A 25,842-nucleotide genomic window follows, 5' to 3' on the forward strand; every position below is an offset into this window, starting at 1 on the left:
ACACCATCAAGATCAAGATCCACATCAATTAGATACCGTTTCGAATACGTTCCTATAGGTTCACTTGCTGCAATGCTGCTGTTTCAGCTTGCTCCGTGCACGAAGATGTGCATTTCCACCTCAAACTTCAGCTCCACCTTCTCCCTCTAGCCGCAAACGCCGAGATCGATGATAGAGTCTAGCCGCGTCGACTTCTTCAAGGTAGGTAACAGTAGCAGCTGAACTTGGCAGAAAAGTGGGAGAAATTTTTCTTCTCATTATCAGCTTGCACCGACCGGCTTAGCTTCTTCAGTGGGACGCAATCACTATAGCGAAAAGAAAGAGAGAAAGCTTTTCTTCGAACGCACTCGATGCTGATAAAGCGCGTGCTCAACGACGTGATCAAGAGTAGAAAAAAGAGCTTACGCGAGAGCGAGAATTTGGGGGGAAAACGGCAAAAGCTCGCTGTGAATTCTCTCTGTTTTATTTGTGCGATTCTCTTCCCTCTCTCTCTTTTTGGAGTTTGTTCGCGTTGCATCGCAGTCGTCGTTATTTGCTTATTAGCTTTTCACATTTCTTCCCTCGCGCCGCCGCCGTCGTGGCGACCACGTACGTGTTTATCGTTATTATCTGCTTCCCATTCATCCCTCGCGCGCGCGATCGCTCACGAAGTCGTCGAGCCCCGAACGCGAGTCGTTACTCCGGTTTGATTCAAGTTTTGCTTGCTGGCGGAGATTCTCTCACACTGTGCTTTCGGAGGCATAGTGGGAAAGTTTCATGAACATTTGTGAGAAAGTTATAACTAATTATTTATATTAGATTATTAAGCCAGATTTTGATTACACCAAGGCCCTCGGATAATCGAGCGAGTTGTGGCGCTATAACCACGGCAAATAGTGTCCATGGCATTCGTGGAAATACAATGTCCAAAACCAGAGGGTACCGGAGTACCTAACCTTCTTAGCATGGTGCTCCCAACGAATACAACCAAATCTCGGAGCGTATGGTGGTGTGTCCCCACGCTTCTTCCTCCCCTGTCGATTCAGAATTGTGTTGTTGTTCGAACACCCAGTGCTCAAACTCAACCCATTTTTTTTTCTGCGATACGGCTTTACGCAGTAGGCCTGGCCGCTTCAACGCTTGTGATGTTTCAATGCATTCCGATGCAATGGCTCACTACAAATGTTAATAAATCACAAGAAGAGTGCTAGGCGTCATCTAACCTAAGGCACTCTCCAGGATCCCTTCGAAAGTTTGGCTGCGCAAGGGTCTGATTAGATTAGATTAGATTAGAAACCAAGGCCCTCGGATAATCGAGATAATTTTAATAAACAGCACAATCTTTTGATTTTTGGCCACCGTCGTTCCCGTTGTGCGCCAGATTTACCTTTACCTTTTACCTTGAAATCGTTATGTCGTTTTTGGCCTGCCTTGCCTTGTAATGCCTCGGGGGCTCGCGCCGTTACCAGCTCTTTGCTCAATCCGTTACGTTGTGGCGGCCACCACCACCCTCTTCGGATGCACCGAATACGTTTGTTCCGACTCGTCGGTCGGTCTGTGTTGAGGCTCGATAACGTTACCATCGTCTTGGGCTCTTCGCCAGTGGTCTTTCGACTGCGATCCGGTACAGTCGCGTCTTCGCTGCTTTCCCGTGGCGATTCGGTGGTTCGGCGTTTGGTCGTTCGTTCGTTTTGTTTGTTCGGTGTTTGGATTGTGCCCAAAGGGACCAATTTACGGTGGACCCGAGTTTTTTTTCTCATCTCTTCAAATATTGGACACTTTGTGCAGATCGTGCAGTTGCAAGTTGGGACCTTCAAGGATCTTCGAGAGTTGATGATTTTTTTTTTATGACTCGAAGCAGACACAATGTAATCAAACTTCAAAGTGGACATTGATTACCCTCAGAGTGGAACGGATTTTTTTTTGTTTGTGTGCAGTGAATTTCAATCGAAGAAACAAATCGAAAATATTTGATCAAGTGAGCAGACATCATTAGTGGGGGCAAAACTAAAAAGGAAACAAAAAGTAACAAGTGTGTAGTGTGGGAGAAGAAATGGCAATGGCGTGCAAAAAAGGAAGAAAAGTTTGATTGATCTTTGGAGCGTTTCTTGGAAGATTAGTGTGTGGAAGGTTTTTCCGCCATTGGCGGATGCCCCCTCGAAAAAGGAGGCTCGGCAGATAAATACAGAGCAACGTCGATAATTGTTGGAAATATTTTGGCTGGCAAGCGGTATAAAACTTTTGAACTTTGGTGCAGCGCACACAACAGGTGTGTGAATGCTTTTGTGTTATCTGATTGATATTGATTGAATGTGCGCAGATGCGATTGGAGAACTGTTTAGGTAGTTACTGTTGGGAAGTTTTATTAGACATTTTGTTTCTATAATTGTGACGTTATTTGCATCGAATTTAAAGGTAAGCTATAATTGATATTTTTGTGTTTTGCCTTCCTCACTGAGGTAAGGCTATAATCCTGCTCGAAAAATGAACTTTTGAAATACAGCTCGTAGACCTATATTCATGTATACCTATCGACTCAGAATCGAAAACTGAACAAATGTCTGTGTGTGTGTATGTGTGTGTGTGTATGTATGTATGTGTTCAAAATTCTTGCCAAGTTTTCTCAGCACTGGCTGGACCGATTTTGATCAAACCGGTTGCATTCGACTTGGTTTAGGGTCCCATACATCGCTATTGAATTGTTTGAAGTTTCGATAAGTAGTTCAAAAGTTATATATAAAATGTGTTTTCACATATATCCGGATCTCACTTATATGCATGAAAACTATGTCCGGATCCATCATCCAACCCATCGTTGGTTAGGTAATCAAAAGACCTTTCCAACGAGTCCAAAACATTGAAGATCTGGCAACCCTGTCTCGAGATATGTCCTCTTCAGTGGTATTGATGCACTTTTTTGAAGCCGGATCTCACTTAAATGTATGTAAACTATGTCCGGATCCACCATCCGACCCATCGTTGGTTAGGTAATCGAAAAACCTTTCCAACGAATCCAAAACACTGAAGATCTGGCAACCCTGTCTCGAGATATGGCCACTTAAGTGATATTGATGCACTTTTTGGAAGCCGGATCTCACTTAAATGTATGTAAACTATGTCCGGATCCACCATCCGACCCATCGTTGGTTAGGTTATCGAAAAACCTTTCCAACGAGTCCAAAACATTGAAGATCTGGCAACCCTGTCTCAAGATATGGCCACTTAAGTGATATTGATGCTCTTTTTGGAAGCCGGATCTCACTTAAATGTATGTAAACTATGTCCGGATCCACCATCCGATCCATCGTTGGTTAGGTTATCGAAAAACCTTTCCAACGAGTCCAAAACATTGAAGATCTGGCAACCATGTCTCGAGATATGGCCACTTAAGTGACATTTATGTACTTTTCTGAAGCCGGATCTCACTTAAATGTATGTAAACTATGTCCGGATCCACCATCCGTCCCATCCTAGGTTAGGTTATCAAAAACCCTTTCCAACAAATCCAAAACATTGAAGATCTGGCAACCCTGTCTCGAGATATGGCCACATAAGTAATATTTATGTACTTTTTGGAAGCCGGATCTCACTTAAATGTATGTAAACTATGTCCGGATCCACCATCCGACCCATCGTTGGTTAGATAATCGAAAAACCTTTCCAACGAATCCAAAACACTGAAGATCTGGCAACCCTGTCTCGAGATATGGCCACATAAGTAATATTTATGTACTTTTTGGAAGCCGGATCCCACTTAAATGTATGTAAACTATGTCCGGATCCACCATCCGACCCATCGTTGGTTAGGTAATCGAAAAACCTTTCCAACGAATCCAAAACACTGAAGATCTGGCAACCCTGTCTCGAGATATGGCAACTTAAGTAATATTTATGTACTTTTTTGAAGCCGGATCCCACTTAAATGTATGTAAATTGTGTCCGGATCCACCATCTGACCCATCGTTGGTTAGATTATCAAAAACCCTTTCCAACGAGTCCAAAACATTGAAGATCTGGCAACCCTGTCTCGAGATATGTCCACATAAGTAATATTTATGTACTTTTTTGAAGCCGAATCTCACTTAAATGTATGTAAACTATGTCCGGATCCACCATCCGACCCATCGTTGGTTAGTTTATCGAAAACCCTTTCCAACGAGTCCAAAACATTGAAGATCTGGCAACCCTGTCTCGAGTTATGATTACTTATGTTATATGTGTGTACGTTTTTTTTCTGGATTCAAAAAAATAGCTGAAATATGTGTCCAAACCACTCATATTACCCATTGTTGGTAAAAAAAGAGGAAGGCATCAACCACATAGGTGGATTAAGTTAGTTTTTTGTATCTATTTTGTCTCAAGCACTTTGATAGCGGATTAGATTAGCCACATAATTTGCAAAATATATTTTTAAATCTTCCGGGGTGATATTGACAACAAAAAGATATTTTTTATGAAAAATAAAGAAATACGAATTGAATACATAAGGAAACATAAAGAAGTATTAAAGTACTTCAATTTAAAAAAAACATTGGTTCATAGGCTTTCTTATATTTTTAAAGTGTCATGTATTTTAAAATGAGTTCGGAATATGAACTGTATTGTCGGATTATTCTTACTATTTTACAAAAAGAGCAGTTAAAATTGTTTTCAAATATTATTTAAACTGGATTTTAAAATATCTGAAGATTCAAGGCATTTTCAGTAGAACAAGTTTTCTTAGAAATTCAGCCATCCTGGGTTTTAAAATAACAACTTTTAACGATGCTATTTTTTTAACCAATATTGAAACATAGTATTTTAATTTTTAAGTTAAAGTTTTGCAACGAGTTCCATACAACATTTTTTGCAATTCCGAACAACACCCTTTGAATGGAATTATAAGTCAAATGTTAATGTATTTTGTCAATTAACCGTTTGAATCTAAAAATCGTCAGTTGTGTGCTATCTTGTGACAACGACCATTTAGTACTTTTCGAGAAAATCGATTTTTAAAGTTTGTTGGTAAATAATTTCATTTTTTTATTAGTGAAATAGCAAAACTATGAATGATAGAGCTAAACTTTTTGAAGCATTCGGTTTGTATACTATCGCTTAACAAACGCTCCAAGTTTCAACTAATTTGGTTACACCAGTTAAAAGATACAGTAAATAATGTAAACAAAAATCTGAAAAGCACGTGTCACAAGTGTGTTTCGAAAGTAAAATTGTACTACGTGTCACAAGTGTGCACAGAATTCCCATACAAACTAAAATAGCAGAATTCTTAGAGAGCTGGATATTCTTAGAGCATTCTAGCAGAAATGTTCCACCGTTCTAGCAGGATTCTGACAGAACCAGCTCTGGTAGAATATTTCGTGATTGGGTAGCATTGTCTTTAGATAGTATGTGTGTACAGAAATTTGTGAAAAACAAGAAATTTTTTCCACATTTTCCAACAACATGTCACAAGTGTGCACAATCATTTTGATGATAAATTGGTCTATGTCACAAGTGTGTATTGCGATATCCGGGAAACGGAAGCGAGTTTCCACAATCGGGCTAAAGCATCTTGTAGTGTTTGTTAAGTATAGCAAAACGTCATCATTAACTCATTTTCGATAGCACACAGCTGACGAAATGTTGAAAATTATTACTTTTCAAAACAAGTGCTGAAAAGTTCAATTTTTTAGCATCCAGAACTTTTCAGCATTTATTTTAAAAAGTGTTAACTATTCGATTTTGTTATTTTTGGTACAGAAAAGTAGGCTTTTTCATCGTTCAAGAATGACAGGAAAAGTAAGTACAGTCATCCTTCATATTCGGAACAGTTAACAGATCGGCCAATGTTCAAAAAATCATAGCAAATCGGTAATTGAACTTAATGATCTACTTTTACCTTCATCTGGAAGTTTTTGAAGAAATACTTTGACCCTTGAAATCCACAAATTCGGAATACTTTTTTCTTACGGATGTAAACAAACTTTGGGAGTTCATATTTGTAACAAAATAATGACTTCACACGCTGCAACCAATGAAACTCAAGCTTAGTGATGTTTTATCCATGGTCTGATAACTTTTTTTGTGAAAATATCAGTTAAATTCAGGTGTTCCACAATTGTGGGAGGTACAATAACATCCCACAATCACGGAACAGGCAATTTGGTCTTGAAGTGAAGTTTTTTGTTCAAAAAGTACTACTTTTATTAGTGAAATAGCAAGAAAATGTCCAAATAAAGGTCCTAAAAATAGTAGGGTCGAGAGAAAAGCTGCATTTGGCATGCTATTGACAAATTCCGAATTTGTGGGTGTTCCGAATATGGGTCATTCCATCTCAACTGTGCACGAAAAAGTGCAAATTTGAAAATTACCCTCTCCGATCCTGCTCAAATTTGGCAGAGCTGTTAATACTATCAAAACATGCAATAATCCCGAATTTCATCCAAATCGGACCACCCCCTCCATTTTTGTACCTCCCCAAAAAATCGACTTTTTGGCGATTTTTGACCAAACCTTCAAGTTTCAAACGACGATAACTCAGGAACCACAAATCTTAGAGGGTCGGTCTTGGACTCAATTTTGAAGGAAATTGGACGTAGAATCCATTTCTGTGGTCAAATTTTTGATTAATTTATTTTTCTACCTGTATTGCGCAATTGAAAACTTTAAACGGCCGTATCTCAAAACACCCCAACTTATTTTTTTATTTGACCTCACCATCGTGTTCCCGGCCAATTTTACATAAGAATCACTTATCGACAAAAAGGAATATGTTTCGTTCCAGAGATATCGAATTTTAAAGTTTTGTGTTTTCGAGAATACCTACATCAGCTTCATTCGCCGCATCTGCTAGAAGCACAAAGGCGGGCTGATCAATAACTGCTACCTGGTGTTCTAGGAGATGATTAATTTAATTTATATTTTCATAATTTTACGCAAATATTTATTCAAATGGCTAATAGGGGAAATTCTGGTATGTTTGGCAGGTTAAGTCCTCGCTCCTAGTTTCATCCAATTTGCTCATTTTCACTATTTAAACAACAAATTTTGCAAAACTTTTGATAGAAACTTGCTTGTTCACTTCTTATTGAGCTATTTATCACTCGATTTCAGTTGAAAACGCTTTTAATCAGCTGTAATTGAATGCCAAAGCGCTGATATGGCAACATAAGAGGAACGCTGGAATTAGATGCTGTTCCCCTACCTTGATCAATCTATTTTTGTGAAAGGAATATTTATTGGGTTATTTTACGTGTTGCTAACCGTTTTAGAGTACCTCCGAGGCCATGACTAGGGCCTTCATCATGAGCGGTAGCAAAATAGTGCCATCCAGCAAAAACCCCAAAACCTGCTTTATTATTATTATTATTATAGTTCATTATTGACACTTTACCATAATTTGGCAAATCCTATTTACGGTTTAAAAGATTGATCATATTAAATCAATTTTAATATTGTGAGCCAGCTCCATTTGATTAAAAGAATCCAAGAATGATGTAAGGAAAAAAATACTGTTGTTCGGACGGTGTCGAAATCATCGCAACTAAATTTGGGGAATTAGCCGCTTTGCAGCAGATCAAACTTTGTGATTTTCTTACATTTTTCAGTTTTATACATTCCAGAAATCCTTTTCCTACTCCTTGTGATCGTCCTTCACTAGAGTACAACGTATCAACAAATTTTATTAATTTTTGTTCATATTTTTTACTCAGTAATGTATCGTGTACTTATTGTTCAGTGTTACTAACAAGATTAATTGCATTTTCCTGCTCGCTCCGTCGGAATCCAATTCTGCCCTTTACTGTGTGTCGTTATTGCTCTGTCCTGTGGGTTAGCACAGAAATTCACTTCATTCATTTTTTTGAGCAGATAAACATTCGTGATTCAACTCCAGTTTCCTACAGTGTTTTTCAGTCAATTTTTGCCCAATCTGATAAAGATTATTTATGATGAAATATTATTTCAATAAATGACCAGGTAGCAGTTATTGATCAGCCCGCCTGTGTGCTTCTAGCAGATGCGGCGAATGAAGCTGATGTAGGTAATCTCGAAAACACAAAACTTTAAAATTCGATATCTCTGGAACGAAACATATTCCTTTTTGTCGATAAGTGATTCTTATGTAAAATTGGCCGGGAACACGATGGTGAGGTCAAATAAAAAAATAAGTTGGGGTGTTTTGAGATACGGCCGTTTAAAGTTTTCAATTGCGCAATACAGGTAGACAAAATATATTAATCAACATTTTGATCACGGAAATGGATTCTACGTCCAATTTCCTTCAAAATTGAGTCTAAGACCGACCCTCTAAGATTTGTAGTTCCTGAGTTATCGTCGTTTGAAACTTGAAGGTTTGGTCAAAAATCGCCAAAAAGTCGATTTTTTGGGGAGGTACAAAAATGGAGGGGGTGGTCCGATTTGGATGAAATTCGGGATTATTGCATGTTTTGATAGTATCAACAGCTCTGCCAAATTTGAGCTGGATCGGAGAGGGTAATTTTCAAATGCTGTTCCGCTTCAGATGGAATGACCCATATGTGGGATGACTGTAGTTTCACGACAGAATTGCAGGAAAATATTTTTCTAAAAAGGTTGGAGTGTTTTAAAATATAAATCATGAAACAAGTCTTATTAAAAACACTTTTTTAACCACAGCCCTGAAATCAATTTCGACGATTCCTTTCTGTTTCATAAATAAAATAATTGCCTGCTCATCAACTTTGTAGAATATTGTTACACTCCTAAGGCAAAGTTTTTGTCCGTCGAAAATAACAAGCCAACATCTGAATACAAAAAGTGTTTTAAAATGAATTTAACACTAGTTCACTTGTTTTGCAAACTTACATTTAAAAAAAATGTAAGATTTGACGAAAAAACACTTTTTGCGATACTAAACAACATTTTTCAAACAGCCCAAACATGTATAAAATGATTCTTATCGCAGGGAAATGTATTTTAAATAAAATTTGAGCCAGCCTAAAAACGAAATTTTAAAATGAAACTTTTGTTGTTAATAGAAAATGAACTTTTTGGGCTATTGCAGATTCAAAAAGTACATTAAATTTTCCATAGAATGAAATGCCCAAAAAAGTTGAGTAAGGCCGCTGCAAATATTTTTGAAATATATGTCACCCCCCTACCCCTCACAATTTTATGAAAATGGGTGTCTGATCAACTGAAAACAATCTTAAATGCATTTTTCGGCATTGATAATTATTATACCATGTTTTTGCTGGTTTAAACATATTTTGAATTTGTATGAAATTCCGGTTTTTTCCACATTTTCCAACAACATGTCGTCAGTTGTGTGCTATCTTGTGACAACGACCATTTAGTACTTTTCGAGAAAATCGATTTTCAAAGTTTGTTGGTAAATAATTTCAAAACTATGAATGATAGAGCCAAACTTTTTGAAGCAATTCGTATACTATCACTTAACAAACGCTCCAAGTTTCAACTAATTTGGTTACACCAGTTTAAAGATACAGTAAATCATGTAAACAAAAATCTGAAAAGCATGTGTCACAAGCGTGTTTTGAAAGTAAAATTGTACTACGTGTCACAAGTGTGCACAGAATTCCCATACAAACTTAAATAAGCTCAAATCAATGGTTTAATCGACTTAATCAGTATATTTTTATAAACAAAAGGTTGCATTGCCTTTAGAAAATATGTGTTCAGTACATAAATTTGTGAAAAACAAGAAAAAATTTCCACATTTTCCAACAACATGTATGACGTGTCACAAGTGTGCACAATCATTTTGATGATAAATTGGTCTATGTCACAAGTGTGTATTGCGATATCCGGGAAACGGAAGCAAGTTTACACAATCGGGTTAAAGCATCTTGTAGTGTTTGTTAGGTATAGCAAAACGTCATCATTAACTCATTTTCGACCAAAATGGTCGATGTCACAAGATAGCACACAGCTGTCGAATTAGCAATTATGAAAACTAACGATTGAAAAACAACTGCACAAGTGTATGATGCATTTTAAACACTTTTTGCATTGGAATTGTGAAACCATGACTCGATTTTTAAATTTGTATACACTCATATAAATGAGTTCGCGTAAACGTGAACAGAGTCCATGCCACCGGGAATCACTAAGAAATTTATGAAAAAAAAAAAACCAGGAAGAAATCTGTTCAACTTTTATAGTGCATTGCATAATGAAAGTGAACAGTTTTCTTCCTGGTTCCTGGTGGCATGAACTCTGTTCACGTTTAAGCGAACTCATTTTTTTGAGTGTACTTTTTATTTTTGGTTCAAAAATTGACTGGGCCGTACCGCTCCTCCGTCACGAGATATAGAAAAAAAATGGAGCTCAGTTTCATGATCAGGGACAAAAGTTACTCATTAGGAAAATGTTTCACGGAAATCGGAGAGGCGTCGGGCAACTTTTTTGGGGTTTCGTGTGAGTTGGTGGAGAATTACCCATATACAGAAAAGACTTAGCAACACTTTGACGGTCGATAAAATCGTCCTAAGTGTTATAAGAGAGCAACCACGTTTGATCCACGTTTATCTGTGGGGGTAGCAAAAGTAAGTGGGTGCGCATGGTTGCTTAAGAAGACTTCATATAATTTTTACACTTAATTAACATTTTTATTTATTAGCATGGAATTTACAAAACATCAATGCTGTCGATGGAAGCGTTTTCAGAGAGCCCAAATCTATCATACCTTGAAGAAGCGTTTACTGTCATGAACTTAAAAAAGGTCAAGCTGCGTAAATTATAGGCTTTATATAGTCTCACTGTGTTTGCCATAAACTACCGTCGTCAGGGGTAACCTTGGGTCTGGGGCTTGAAATTAGGTCATAAAAATTTCTGCATTTTTGTATGATCCAATCTCACCCCCAGATCCAATGTCACCCTGTTGACGGTACTCAACCTATTATGCCAATCCACCAAAAATTGTTTCATATTATTTTGAGATAAATATTTTATAGTTTTTTTAGGTTAGTTTTTTAAAGTAGTTCTTATTTCGATTTTTGACAAATTTGCTTATCTGAAATTATTTACTTTAGGGGATCTAAAGTACATAATAAAAACTAAAAACCTAATTGCTCATAAAAAACCAACCGGGCTATATTGGCGCATTCTTTACCATTACGCCAAATTTGATAACCCAAATGTGTGCAAAAACTCACCGAACGTTGCACTTGGTCCCCTCTGCCCGTACCTTGAGTGTGTGCACAAAACAGCAGAAAAAAGCACTTTGATTGATCCGCCGAACTCCCCCTGCGGGGCTGTTATGAAACGTTGCGAAACTTCAGCGCAACGCAACTCCAGGAGCATCTCGTATGGGGCGGCCGGGGCGTCAGAACAATTGCGTTAAGGTGCGAAAAAATTGAACACTGTGGGCCAATAATTGAGCAATTTCCCCCTGAATTTCCGTGGCTTCTATTTTCATCGACCGCGTCGAAAATTCATTTCGTAACTTTTTTTTGAACTTGAACACACCCTGTAATTTGGGTACATTAGCACTTGGGGGATGCTGCTGATAACAAAGAAAGAGAGTTTCTGGAAGTAAAAAAAATGGTTTCGCTAGAGGGAATTTCAGCAGATAATGAGCACTTAACGAGAGGAGTAAAAAAGTTGAACACTATTTTGAGGTATTTTTGTGCGTGATCGATTGGTGGTTACGATTTAGGTTCAAATTTGTAAAACAAAAGCGGGACGCGTCGAGGTATTCATTGACCTGCTCGGAAAAGGGAATAATAGGACATTTTTTTATGGATGAACTGGTTGAATAAATGTGGGAAATTAAATGTTGAAAAAACGCTAACCTTTTAAAGGTTGCAAGATAAGTTATCCTTAAGAGCTGTGTTATTGGTCATATTTTTGCCATTCGACTATTCCTTGTATTTTTCAGAAAAAAGAAAACTTTGTCCATGTTTTTTCCATATCAAAATATGCTATTTGCATCATAAGTTTTTCCAAATAAGTAGGTACTATTTGCTGGTTGGTCATAAGGATGTGACAAAAATAACTTTTGGGTCTGCATTTAGAGGCTTATTCCGATGGACGTACTGAGCCCAAATCACAAATGTGAGCTTGATTGGACGAGACAGGAGCAAGCGCTTTGCATTTAAATTTGAAATGGGATTTAATCTGTAAAAAGGATTTTTGTTTTCTAAAATGTCATTTTGGTCATTAAAGCATTTCTTATCAACATTACTGGTGTGTAGACCTAATCTTTGGGCAATTTTTGCGTATATAACGTTGGCGTTTTGATTATTCTGGAGCTTTGGCCTTCACATTTTGGCATTTTTTAGATCCTGGAAATATTTCGGACTTTGTTAAAAAAAAGTGTGTCTTAAGAAGGGAAAATCTGATCACCATTGTCTTCAGCAAAGTTATTGGTTATAATTAGGGCTGTTAAAAAGATAGACACAATGGAAAAAAAATAGATTTTAGAAAATATGTTATTAGAGGTTGTTCAATCTATATTTAAATTGCAAAAAGTGATCATTTTGAGATCAATTTTCAAAGTTCTTGTACCTTAACAAAAGGACCGCTTTATAAAAATGTGTATAGTCATTCTATTTTAAGTTTTATTTTGCACAAAAATTTCTTTTGAAAATTACATCCTTTCAATATTGTCCAATTTTTTTTCAATGGATAAAGACCCCCCCCCCCCCCTTAAAAGATGGCTCGAAAATTTTTTTTTTTATTTTTCAGCTTTTTTATTTTTGTGCCCTCTCCTCTCTCCCTCTCGACTTTGGTCAGAGTCGAGGGACATAAACTTCAAAAAAATATTTGCAACGGCCCAACTCATCAAGCATAAACTTTGGTACCAGATACAGATTGTCTCTTGGATAAAACTCAACAAACCGTGACCAAATTTGTCATTTTTTGAACAGATACTTATTTTTTTGTTTTGCCTTCCTCACTGAGGTAAGGCTATAATCCTGCTCTAAACATGAACTTTTTATTAAAAGCTCCTAGACCCACCTTCATGTATACATATCGACTCAGAATCGAAAACTGTACAAATGTCTGTGTGTGTGTGTATGTGTGTGTGTATGTGTGTGTGTATGTGTGTGTATGTATGTATGTGACCAAAATACTCACTGATTTTGATCGAACCAGTTGCGTTCGACTTGGTTTAAGGTCCCATACATCGCTATTGAATTGTTTGAAGTTTCGATAAGTAGTTCAAAAGTTATGTATAAAAACGTGTTTTCGCAAATATCCGGATCTCAATTATATGCACGTAAACGATGTCCGGATCCATCATCCGACCCATCGTTGTTTAGGTAATTGAAAGAACTTTCCAATGAGTCCAAAACATTGAAGATCTGGCAACCCTGTCTCGAGTTGTGACCACTTAAGTGATATTTATGTACTTTTTTGAAGCCGGATCTCACCTAAATGTATGTAAACTATGTCCGGATCCATCATCCGACCCATCGTTGTTTAGGTAATTGAAAGAACTTTCCAATGAGTTCAAAACATTGAAGATCTGGCAACCCTGTCTCGAGTTATGACCACTTAAGTGATATTTATGTACTTTTTTGAAGCCTGATCTCACCTAAATGTATGTAAACTATGTCCGGATCCATCATCCGACCCATCGTTGTTTAGGTAATTGAAAGAACTTTCCAATGAGTCCAAAACATTGAAGATCTGGCAACCCTGTCTCGAGTTATGACCACTTAAGTGATATTTATGTACTTTATTGAAGCCGGATCTCACCTAAATGTATGTAAACTATGTCCGGATCCATCATCCGACCCATCGTTGGTTAGGTAATTGAAAGAACTTTCCAATGAGTCCAAAACATTGAAGATCTGGCAACCCTGTCTCGAGTTATGACCACTTAAGTGATATTTATGTACTTTTTTGAAGCCGGATCTCACCTAAATGTATGTAAACTATGTCCGGATCCATCATCCGACCCATCGTTGGTTAGGTAATTGAAAGAACTTTACAATGAGTCCAAAACATTCAAGATCTGGCTACCCTGTCTCGAGTTATGACCACTTAAGTGATATTTATGTACTTTATTGAAGCCGGATCTCACCTAAATGTATGTAAACTATGTTCGGATCCATCATTCGACCCATCGTTGGTTAGGTAATTGAAAGGCCTTTCCAATGAGTTCAAAACATTGAAGATCTGGCAACCCTGTCTCGAGTTATTACCACATGAGTTATATCTGTGTTTTTTTCTGGAACTAAAAAAAGCTGAAATGTGTGTCCAAACCACTCATATTACCCATTTTTGGTAAAAAGTGAGGAAGGCATTATCCACATAGGTGGATTAAGTTAGTTTTTAGCTTTAAACTCACTTTACTCAATATTGCAATTATTAACATTCTAAAAAGGCGTTGCTCAAAATCGTCGCTTCGGGGAGCAATGTTTGGTTGGAGATTTTTTTTTTTTATTTTTGAAGCATTTTTCGTGCGATAAATCTTGTTGGTGGACTAAACGTTAGGCATCTCTATGGACTGGCGCTTCAAAACTGTACTCATGTGTTCAGAGCTTCACACCACTTTTCCTTATCGGGACATTAACTTGCTTCTGACGACACTTGCTACTTAAAAGCTTCTATTTAATGAGCCAGCCCAGCTAGCACCAGTGTCATCTGTCAAATCAAAACGAGGCGAAATAAAACTCTCGATTTCCTGTCGTTAGAATTCACCGGTTCTCGGTGGCTGTGAGGTCCCATGGTCTTCTGGTCGTGGTGGCCTGAAAGACAGGTTGTGCCGCTCCACTGCGTCTAACGGATCTTCACCTCATCCACACCTCATTAGAATGTCGTCGTTGTCCGCTTTGCGCAAATACGTCCAGATTGAAATAATATCTTTCTCTTTGAGCACTTCGATCGTTCGCGATGTCGCTATTTGAAGATGATGTGCAAGAGCAAAGGGTGGACTTTTTCAAACATTCGAACGGGTTTTGAAAAATCGTTTCTTAACAAGATGTCAATTAGTTCCGGTACTCATTTATTTTTATTTTCTCTTTTTTTTCAATTTCAGCCGATTGCAAATTTTGGACTGTCTGGACGTTTCTTTGCGGCATGTTTTGTTCCTGCGCACACATGTTTTGCGTCAAGTGAAAAAACAGTCAGATTGAGATGGAGAAAAAGTGAAACTTTGGAGGTGACGTTTGAGAGGAAACCGAAGAAGAAAGGAGAGAACCGCAAAACATACACTTGAACCGTTCGAAAAGTGCTCGAATAGTGATCGACAACGCGTTATCCAACTCGAACAATGAAACTGACCGTGGCAGTGCAAGTGTGCTAGTGAAATTGTATTAGATGAACCGCGCGAAGAAGACACACGCTGGAAATTTGCGTTGAGCAAGAAGTTCGTCACCTGTTAGAGCGTTGAAATCGCGTAGAAACGCAGTGCTCCCAAATCCAGACGTATTCATTACAACAACAACATTCACGGGGCAGTGCCTAGATCCGACACGGCGAACGGTTGTTTTCTTCTTGTGTGTGAATCGATAGTGTAGAATTGATCGAAAACGAGAAAGAGCAAAACAACGGACAACTAATTAAGGTAATATCTCTTTCTTGTTGCTCTTTTTTATTTACTGTTTTTATTTCTCTTGTTGCGTTTGATTCGATTCGACGGCTCAGAATCTTCGATCCTCCCTGCCTGCAGCGGTGGGTTCCACCGTAAAGATCGGGAAGGTGAGTTTTATAGCCTTTTGGTGGCCGCGCAGTCATTTATCGACTTATCGAGCAAGAACCATCGCGGACTCGGACTTGTTCCTGTGAACGTGCACTTTTATGTTCAGTCGAGATGGTGGTGGTGGCGGTCCCAAAATTCTAGCCCCCAGGTTTTACTTTCATCTAATTTGGGTTCATTGTCCCGAGGGAGAGAGATAGAAAGAGATTGTATACGCAATATAGGGGTGAAAACCCCAGCCGTGGAAATTGCAGATTATCTCAAGGATGCTGCGTTTTTATAACTTAATTAAATTCGGTTGTCTCGATTCGGTCTGGTGATTAAAAATTGTATTGTGCCCCTTTGAAATCCACGATTGTAAACGTTCCTTCATGGTTTTAAGAGGTTAGTTAGTTTAGAACCGTTATAAATTCGTGAACAATCAATCTGTTGGTCAGCCGCGCGATGGTTCTGTAAATGGTTGATCAATAACCTCTGAGAGTGAGGCTTTTATGGTGTGGCGAGAATCAGACACTTTGCGAGCTGTAAAATGTTTTTACAACTGCGTGGAACTGTCCTATAAGATGAAAGCACCGAGTTTTACTGTAATCTATATTGCGGAGGTGAGTCTTTTCAAGCATAAATATAATTTCCAATTATGGGTAACAAATATAACAAATTCAATCTACCGGATTAAATCAGGACTATGAAAAATTCCTGCAATTCTATTTCAATTTTCAACCGTGATTGCGTTCATTCATACTGGAAAAACGAAATCGACGTAGCACCTTATAATGTGGCCCTCTTAAACCTTGCGGTTTCGTCAACGGATCCACAGGCGTGTATCGTTCTTTTTTACGGCAAGACTCCGCCTCCCGAGTCTCCTAAGTGTGAAGGTATGGCACGGGGAGAGGGCACTGAAAACCTATATTTACACTTAGAATTTTTTGCGTCCGCCTCGGGATTCGAACCGGCGACCCCTGGATTGTGAGTCCAGTGCGCGGTCCGATTGATCCACACAGGCAGACATCATTCATACTTCCCTTTAGATGGGACACACACATTTGGACACAAATTTCATATTTTTTTTAGTTCCGGAATAAAAAAGTACATAAATATCACTTAAGTAATCATAACTTGAGACAGGGTTGCCAGATTTTCATTGTTTTGGACTCGTTGGAAAGGTCTTTCGATAAACTAACCAACGATGGGTCGGATGATAGATCCGGACATAGTTTGCATACATTTAAGTGAGATCCGGTCATTTGTGGAAACACATTTTTACACATAACTTTTGAAGAACTTATCAAAACTTCAAATAATTTAATAGCGACGTATCAAACCCTAAACCGAATCGAATGCGACCAGTTTGAACAACTTTGGTGAAGCCAGTGATAAGAAAACTGAGTAAGAATTTTGGTCACACCCATATACACACACATACTCACATACACACAGACATTTGTTCAGTTTTTGATTCTGAGTCGATTGTCGAGCAGGATTATAGCCTTTACTCAGGTAAGGAAGGCAAAAGGGGAGAACTAAACATTGATACTTTGGGATCAATAATCATCCAGGGGTAAATCACAATTGATAACACGCTTCCTTTAAATCAAGAGGTAATTAAATTTGAAAAACGAAACCAAACAAAAATCTACAAAAATGATTTTTATTCTGGTAAGAAATTTTTTTTCGGAGAAAACTTTGTACATTTATTTTATAAGAAATGTTTAAGATAATATGTGTACCACTGATGAAGTATATTCTAAAGTGAGATTGTCTTTTCTCTTTTTGATAAATTTCTTGTATCAATAACTTCAAACATGTTAAAACAACTAATTAATGTCTATTTCAAAACGGTTTCAAGACCAAAGCTTTCCTCCAGCTTCATTCAATGACAACTGGTTGACATGACATTGCCACATGCACCGGAAAGCATCCTCGCGTGAGCTGCAACTTTCTGATATGTGTGTGTGTGTGTGCTGGCCGGCCCATTGGCCAAATGACAAACAACCGCCCAGCGGACGGAAGACTCTTGTTCACATATCGAATCGATCGACCCAAACACGTGTGCGGTACAATTCGGTGAAGACTGCACTCAAAGAGCTAATTTTAAGTTTATTTGTTTTTCCATTTACGAAGAAATGAAAAGGAATCTATCGGACGTTCGGGGCTTGCTCTCGGAGTTGGCCAGCCAGCTTTTCTTTGGCCGCTTTTCTCCCGGCGCACCTCTCGGATTACTGACCCGGCTTCGGTAGAACCGGCCAGGGTTGAACAGCTTTGTCTACCTCGGGTTAGCAGCACACCTGGACGGATTGATTCCGTTTCGACCCTGACATCGGAGGCCGCGTGTATGATGTTTTTTTGTTCGTTCGTTCGTTTTCTTCGTGAATGGATTTTAATGATCGGATGTTTTCTTTTGGACCGCGATTTTCGACAAACCGTGGTCTCTGGGAATGATACAAATTGGTGCTTCGGCGAGAAACTTTGGATTTTCTTGTTGTAAACCATGTCTAGCGCGAATCACATGCGATTCTCGTACTCTCGTACATGTACCAAGTGGGCCTCCGTCCAAAATGTGTTTTTGCGTGATGGTTTTAATTCAATTTGTATACACATATTCGGCGCGCCAAATTTTGACTAGAGAAAATGCATTTTCCATTAGATGGATTTCGTTTGGTATACGATAACGGACTCTTTGCGTTTGTTTGTACCCCATGGTCAGGTGCCAGTCGATCGATGTACTAGATGGCTTCTAGCATTAAATAAAAAATGCTTTTTGTGTCACCCGGAAATCCGGCCAGAGCGGTCCGGCATTAATGGAGTCGAATGTTCGGGAGTGAGAAGAGCCAGCTGCTATTTTTCTTGAATCGGAGGTGTTACTGTTTCAAACGATGTTTGATGCACTGTACACTTATTTGAAGCGTTACGGTTTGAATTGACAAAATTAAATTGATTGAGTTAATTCATTGGCCATACGGTTCCGATTGGTAATCAATTTTCATGAATTGATTATTAGAGTATGTGCATAGTCTACACAGCAAAAGGAGTATTTAATAAAAAACATTTCAATTACAAATATTTGATTGTAAATAAGAAAGCTACACAAGAAAAAAAATATGATTACATCTGGTGTAATGTTACAACAGAAACTATTGAAAATTTCTCCAGTTTTTGTTGAATTTCCAATTTAAAATTACTATTCAACCAACCAGGACCAGGATGTGTTTAACTCATTTTTTTATATTCACTTCCGTTTCTCGGATATCACAATACAAACTTGAGATAAAGACCACTTTCTCATCAAAATGATCGTGCTCATTGCTCTTTTTTTGAGTTATCGTTGGTTACAAATCGTATTTTTTTTTTTCAGAAAAAGCAAAAATATCCAGTACTTTGTTTTAGAAATCTGGAGGAAATCCATTTTATTTCACGAAAATTTTACACGCAGTGTTTGGGATAACTTGTTTTGCGTTTTTGTTGTTGCTGTTTTTACATGTGGGACAATTATGTGAATATGGACAGAGTACAGGTTTATGGGATATTGCTTTTGATGTTGTTGTTAATTCATTTATTTCTGGCAACTTTAACAGCAGGGATATTGCTGTAACTTACAAAAAATCAATAGTTTTGATGAATAAGAAACATATTGCATACGAATTCTTCAAAATGTTGAATAGAGAACAAGTTCCCCTAATATTTTGAAAATGCCGGTTTCCCCATCCCAAAAGTCTGCGCTTGGAAAACAAGAGTTAGATTTTGTTTTCAAAAAGTGACTATTTTCTTCAATTTTTAAACATCAATATCTTTAACTTTTAACAACAGTAATTTTTCGTTTGGTTTAAATCCCTGACCTGATATACTATCAGGCTATCGTTACCAATAAAACAATAACAAATTACCAAATTACAAATTAACTTTGCCGAAGACATAAAATCGATCAAAAAACCGCTCCCTCTGTGGTGATTTTTGCAGTTTGTAAAAAAAAAATTCAATAAGTAAATTTGGTTGAATTTGATCCTTAGTGTCGATAAAATAAAAACATAACGTCATCTGGGGTGAAACTGGACACATGGGGAGAATTGGGACAGCTGTTGTAACCTTTATATAGTTAAATATTTGAATTAGGCCCGTAGCCCCACCCCCCCGAAATTTTTGGAAAGTCGTATGGGAGAGAGGGAAGAAGAAGAAAAGAAGAAGACAATTTCTTCTTCAAGCCCCCCCCCCCTTCCCACCGAATCTAAATTCTGGCTACACTCTTGATTTGGATATTTTTGATTAGTTTAGGAAAACACAGACACAGACCATCAGATTTAGTGAATCGATTTCCAATTTTTAAGCTCTAAAAAGAGCTGTCCCTATTTAGACTGTGGTTCTGATTTTCTCCAGTTTACGGTACAGTAGGAGGACATCTTTCTTCTTCAGATTTGTAGATCCATACCACCGTCGAACAAAATTTGTTTTTTTTTTTATATCATGGTGTCCCAAATTGAAAATGTGCCATGAGTGCTATAGCTTACTCTTCACGCTGACGCTTAAGTAATTGGACCCAGTTATTTGACCGATGCTACCAGTTTTTTTTTCCGATAAATTCATCAGAATAACCTTTATCAATGTGCAAAAGACACTGATGGTGAACTATCCTCTGATGTCCATCACCATCATCCCATTGAGCTGCCAACAGCGTCGTTTTACCGTGTCGTCGAAGGAAGTAGAACTCTTCTTGGTACTTCACTCCGAAAGAGTGCGCCCGCGAAGTCCATTCCCGATGCTAAATGGTTTATTGTTACATCATTCCTGACCGGACCAGGGCCATTCCTGGATGCTGGACATAACGTCTCGGATGGACGGACGGTGTGTGTGATCAAGTGATGAGCGCTAAATGGAAACTTGTCGTGCTAAAGCTGAGTTGGCATTTTTCCTGGACCATAATCACACCCTTCCAGGTGATGTGTGTGTGTGTGTGTGTTTTTTCTCCACCTTCCAGCAGTGAATGTGGTAGAAATTGAATAATATGCGCATATTTATCCCATCGTCTATTTAAGGTCAAGCAGGCAGTTATGCGCGGTGCGGTTTGATACTGGCCCAAGCCTAGCCTCCTGGCAACATAATAGTATAATGGATCGCAGATTTGAGGAAGCAATCGCGGTCTCGCACGTCCCCAGTGGCCACCGGTTGGTTGGTCGGTTTGTCACCAGCGGGCCACTTTGCCAAGGTCTCTGATCGTCACTGGAGCCGCCTGGGCTGTCATTTCCTCCGCCACCATCTCGGCTGGGGCCACTGTCGATGTTTATGTTCATCACGATATTCTGATATTTTAATTTGAAATAAATTGCCGATAGTACACTGCCGGGCTGGCCTCCGAGAGAGGTACTCGTGGCCTCGAAGGGGGCAAACCGGGTCTGGATGCTGTAGATTGGATGCAGCGCTGCACATTCAACGGCCCCGGTATCGTAAAAGCCAAAACCGCCGTCAGCTATCATCTATTCAACTCAATCTGGCTGGATGTGGTTGAGCCTGAGCCAGAATGAGCCTTGGGCTTGAGAGATTAGGGTGGTCTTATTTGGTGTATTCTAAATAGGCGTTGAAAAATACTCACTTATTAAATGATAAGTAAACAATTATCCTAAACTAACGGCCTCTAGTAAAATTCTACAGCTCTACTATTCGGTCTGCTCTTACAACCAAACCGAATTTCTCTGACATTCTAGGTGACTACCGAATCGTAACACTGAGTGACATTCTGTCAAGCAATGCGAGCTCAGAATCAATGCAAATCTATATTTTCTTACTCATCAATACCATTTTTGATTTTTTGAGCCGATTGTTTGAACAAAAATCACAACCTCTTTTGATGTCTGATGTTAAAGGTATTTAAAAAAAATCAGAGAAGAGACTTCAATCTCTGTAAGAAGACACCACCCTACCGGTGAGGTTTCTGCCACGAAACGGCTCTGAATGCTTAAGCGGGCTATGCCGGTTGACACTGGTTGGCCTGGCCCATGCGACAAAATGATAAGTGAGGCAAAAGTGAAGTACCTGTAAAGTAATTTAGTGTAATTGTTATAATCGCTATAAAGTTTCCGCCTGGTTATTCTATTGCCAGGCACCAGAGGGCAGGTTGGCTGGAATGCGCTGGTTCGTTGTCATTGAAGGAGGCACTCGTTGAAAGCACTCTGCAAAATATGTGACTGTAAACAATGGGATTTTTTTTTATAGAACGAACTGAATGAATTTATGTAATCGCATAATTGTATAAACATCATCGTGTTACGGTTGCCTAAGGTTCCTCGTTTGTGGTCCTCGTCCCCCCGTGGCGCAGAAAGTGATGCCAAGTCGTTCCCTCGTCGTTTGAAGACGCTGGACAAGAGCTGGCAATTATACGCCCAGCGTTGCAAGAAAGACAAGGCAAGGGTCTGGGATTGTACCCGCTGGAGCATAATTAAACATACAGCAGCGAAAAAGCAGCAAGAAGGGCTAATTGACAATGGTAATTAGCAGGTTTTAGATGTATATCTTTAATATGACACCAGGGATGTGTCGCTTCTCTTCTCGACTTGTTGTCACTTTGGACGGTACCAGATTGCAGGTGGTGAGCGTCACAATGGTTCTTGCCACACTTGCCTGATGGTGAGAGAGGTTCTCAACCTTTGATACATTGTGGTTCGGTGGCTTCTCACCAGACCGTTTGATGTTGTTCTTTTATGTGGTAATTGATAGTCACGTAAGAATAAATTGGTATGCATTACTAGATATGATGTTGGTATATCGGACATAGAAAACGTCCTCTTAAGTACACTAATTTTAAAATCATTTTAAAAATCTAAAGCATTGCAATACATCCCAATTGATTTCACTGACATGTTAGCATAAATTTAGCTAGGTTTAAACTTGAATATTGTCAAGGACCAAAAAAGCTGACGATAATATTATCATCAGGCTTGATCCAAGTTTTGACAACTTGAAATGTGAAACCAAGACTGGATGTTTTCTGAAACTATGGTTTAATTTTTGGAATCTTAAATCGCACTGCAAATAGGATTGCGCCCTTTCATCCTAATCGAAATTTATTGAAAGTTAAAAAAAAGCCAGCTTCACCAAATGTTTAGCAACACACGTTAATATTTAATTTTGTATTTCGCATAAATCTGGATATAAGAAAAGAAAGCAAATATCACCATATTAACATACATCGTTGATCATTTGATAGGGAATCAAATGAATTTAAAAATTCTGGCAACACTGCCTTAGGTTGTAATCTACTTACTTTACTTTATCAGCAACAGGTCTATCGACCCAACGCTGAACTAATCGAAGATTTCCAGGATGCTCGATCTTGAGCCGCTCGTCTCCAGTCGCCCACAATGTTGGCCGCTCTTGCATCTTCGTCGACTGCACACAGCCAACGCGTACGAGGCCTTCCACGAAGCCGACGACCCCTTCCAGGTTCGCTACTGAATAGCGTTTTAGCCGCCCGCTCGTCCGACATTCTGGCTACATGTCCAGCCCACTTCAGCCTGTCGTGCTTGATGACTTTTACGATATCAGCATGTTTGTAGTCTTGGTACAGCTCGAAGTTCATGCGCCTGCGCCACCGGTCTCCTACTTGCTTGCCGCCGAAGATAGAACGCAGGATTCTCCGGTCGAAGACCCCAAGTGCTCTCTGGTCAGCCTCCTTTAGCGTCCACGACTCGTGACCGTAAAGAGCTACAGGGAGTATCAAGGTCCTGTACAGCGTGATTTTCGTAGGCGTCCTTAGGCTGCGGGACCTTAGCTGGCTACGAAGACCGTAGAAGGCCCTGTTTGCAGCACTAATCCGCCGTTTCACTTCGCAGCTCACATCGTTGTCGCACGTCACGAGTGTACCAAGATATACAAATTCATCCACCACCTCATATCTTTCTCCATCTATTTCCACCTCCGAAACACCATCACCTGCACTGCCACGCGCTCTGCCAGCAACCAGATACTTGGTCTTGGCAGTGTTAATGGTCAGTCCGATCTTCGCAGCTTCCCGCTTGAAAGGGACGAACGCCTCCTCCACTGAACGACGGTCGATACCAATGATGTCGATGTCGTCAGCGTATCAAGCAGCATGTGCGATTTAGTGATGAGTGTTCCGTTTCTTTGCACGCCTGCCCTTCGCGCAGCACCCTCCAACGCTATGATGAACAGTAAGTTCGAGAGAGCATCGCCCTGCTTCAATCCATCCAACGTAACGAAAGCTTCAGATGTCTCGTTGGCTATTCGCACGCTTGATTTTGCTCCGTCGAGCGTTGCACGAATCAATCTTATAAGCTTCGCCGGAAAGCCGTGTTCTACCATAATCTTCCAAATTTCGTTTCTTTTGACCGAATCGTACGCCGCTTTGAAGTCGATGAACAAATGGTGTGTTTGCAGGTTGTACTCCCGGAACTTGTCGAGGATTTGTCGCAGAGTGAACATCTGATCCGTCGTTGACCGACCCGCTCGAAAACCGCACTGGTATTCGCCGACAAAGGTCTCGGTCATCGGTCTCAGCTTGCTCCACAGGATGCGGGAGAGTACTTTGTACGCTGCGTTGAGGATTGTGATGCCTCGATAGTTGGCACAATCGAGTCTTTGCCCTTTCTTGTAGATTGGGGTGACGAGCCCGTCTAACCAGTCGGTCGGAAGCTGTTCTTCGCACCAAATGCGTAGGATGATTTGGTGCAGAATCTCGGTCATCCGCGTACCCCGTGCTTGAAAAGTTCGGCCGGAAGTCCGTCCTTTCCCGCGGATTTCCCGTTCTTGAGCTCTTTAACAGCCTTAGCTACTTCCTCCAACGTAGGCGGGTCCACAGCTTTTCCATCTTCCTCAACGTGTATCCTGTCCTCGACGATTCCCTCTCGTGCCTCACCGTTCAACAGCTGCTGGAAGTGCTCCTTCCACCTAGCCGCCACCGCAGTCTTGTCTGTCAACAGGTTGCCTTCCGTGTCGTTGCACATCACAGGGGAAAGCGTGGTTTTCCTTCTTACACCGTTGACAGTTGCGTAAAACCTCCGCTTATCGTTCGCGTTGTACTGTGCTTCCGCTTCGGCAAGTACCGTTTCGTCGTACTCCCGTTCTTTTCGGCGGTGGATTCGTTTCTCTGCTCTTCGCAACTCACTGTATCGCTCACAGTTTCGGCGCGTACCCTTAACGAGCATACGCTTCCTGGCCTCGTTCTTCTCGTCCGTCACTCGCTGGCACTCCGCATCGAACCACCCTTTGGGTTTGCGTCCTCTGGTCGTGCCGATCACTTCGGTAGCCGTTGTGTTGAGGATGCTCTGGAGGGCTCCCCATTGCTCGTCCAGGTTACCCGTAGACGCGTCCTCGTTGATCCGCTCGTCAAGCTTCCGACTGTACTCTGCAGCAACGTCGCTGCTCGCGAGGCGCTGGACGTTCAACCGCGCTACCCTCGCATTCCGCGGGGTCAACACGTTCGACAGCCTAGCTCGGATCTTGCACGCTACCAGGAAGTGATCAGAGTCGATGTTCGGTCCTCTGTACGATCGGACGTCCATCACGTCCGAGAAGTGTCGACCATCCACCAAAACGTGATCGATTTGTGTGCACGATTCGCCATTCGGGTGTCGCCAGGTGTGCTTCCGAATGTTCATGCGCGCAAAGAAGGTGCTACAGATAGCCATTCCTCTGGCTGCGGCGAAATTGACCAAACGTAGGCCGTTGTCATTCGTGCGAGGATGAAGGCTCTCCTTGCCGATGACAGGATGGAAGAAGGCTTCCTTCCGACCTGCGCGTTTGCGTCTCCGATGACTATCTTCACGTCGTGTCTTGGGCACTCTCCATAGGTCTTGTCCAGACGCTCGTAGAAAGCGTCTTTCTCGTCATCGGGCTTGTCGTTCGTCGGAGCGTAGATGTTGATCAGGCTGTAGTTGAAGAATTTGCCCTTTATTCTCAACACGCAGATCCGGTCATTCACCACCTTCCACTTGATGACTCGGTTCTTCTGATCCCCAATCACTACGAAACCGACTCCGTGCGTCGCCTTTTCGCCGCCACTGTAGTAGATGTGGTACTTGAAAGAGGTGTTGGCGATTGGGTCCACCGCCGTGAATTCTCGCTCTCCATGACCGGGCCATCGAACTTCCTGGATGGCGGCCACATGCACGTTCAGCTTGTGCAGCTCCCGGGCAAGAAGGCCAGCACGTGCAGGATCTTGGAGAGTTCGAACGTTCCAAGTACCGAGTTTCCAATCGTTGTCCTTTTTACATCGCCTGGTCTGATGCCGA

The 25,842-nt window shown here is 40.3% G+C and overlaps 2 protein-coding genes across 3 annotated transcripts in view; one reads left to right on the forward strand and one right to left on the reverse strand.

Annotated features, from left to right (window-relative positions):
* Positions 1 to 1,583: 1,583 nt before the first annotated feature.
* The window catches only part of LOC6040828 (serine proteinase stubble), a 267,484-nt gene continuing 243,225 nt past the window's right edge, over positions 1,584 to 25,842 (forward strand). For both annotated transcript variants that reach the window (XM_038259151.1, XM_038259152.1), the window contains exons 1-2: positions 1,584 to 2,394; positions 14,951 to 15,478. The gene's annotated coding sequence lies outside the window, so the exon portion shown is untranslated. The remainder of the gene's footprint in view (positions 2,395 to 14,950; positions 15,479 to 25,842) is intronic.
* LOC119769006 lies at positions 22,094 to 24,295 on the reverse strand. Its single transcript, XM_038260878.1, has 2 exons — positions 23,651 to 24,295; positions 22,094 to 22,288 (listed from the first exon to the last, which is right to left on the reverse strand). The coding sequence occupies exons 1-2, from the start codon at positions 24,293 to 24,295 to the stop codon at positions 22,094 to 22,096; spliced, it is 840 nt and encodes a 279-aa protein (XP_038116806.1).

Source organism: Culex quinquefasciatus, chromosome 3, assembly GCF_015732765.1.
Source record: "Culex quinquefasciatus strain JHB chromosome 3, VPISU_Cqui_1.0_pri_paternal, whole genome shotgun sequence".
Classification (NCBI taxonomy): Eukaryota; Metazoa; Arthropoda; class Insecta; order Diptera; family Culicidae; genus Culex; species Culex quinquefasciatus.

Bases quoted from the DNA above. Each gene is read 5' to 3' on its own strand.
- LOC119769006 (XM_038260878.1), bottom strand. From the start codon at position 24,295: ATGACCGAGATTCTGCACCAAATCATCCTACGCATTTGGTGCGAAGAA. The intron at 22,289-23,650 runs GTATCGACCGTC...ACCACATAAAAG, and splicing joins TGACGACATCGACATCATTG to AACAACATCAAACGGTCTGG.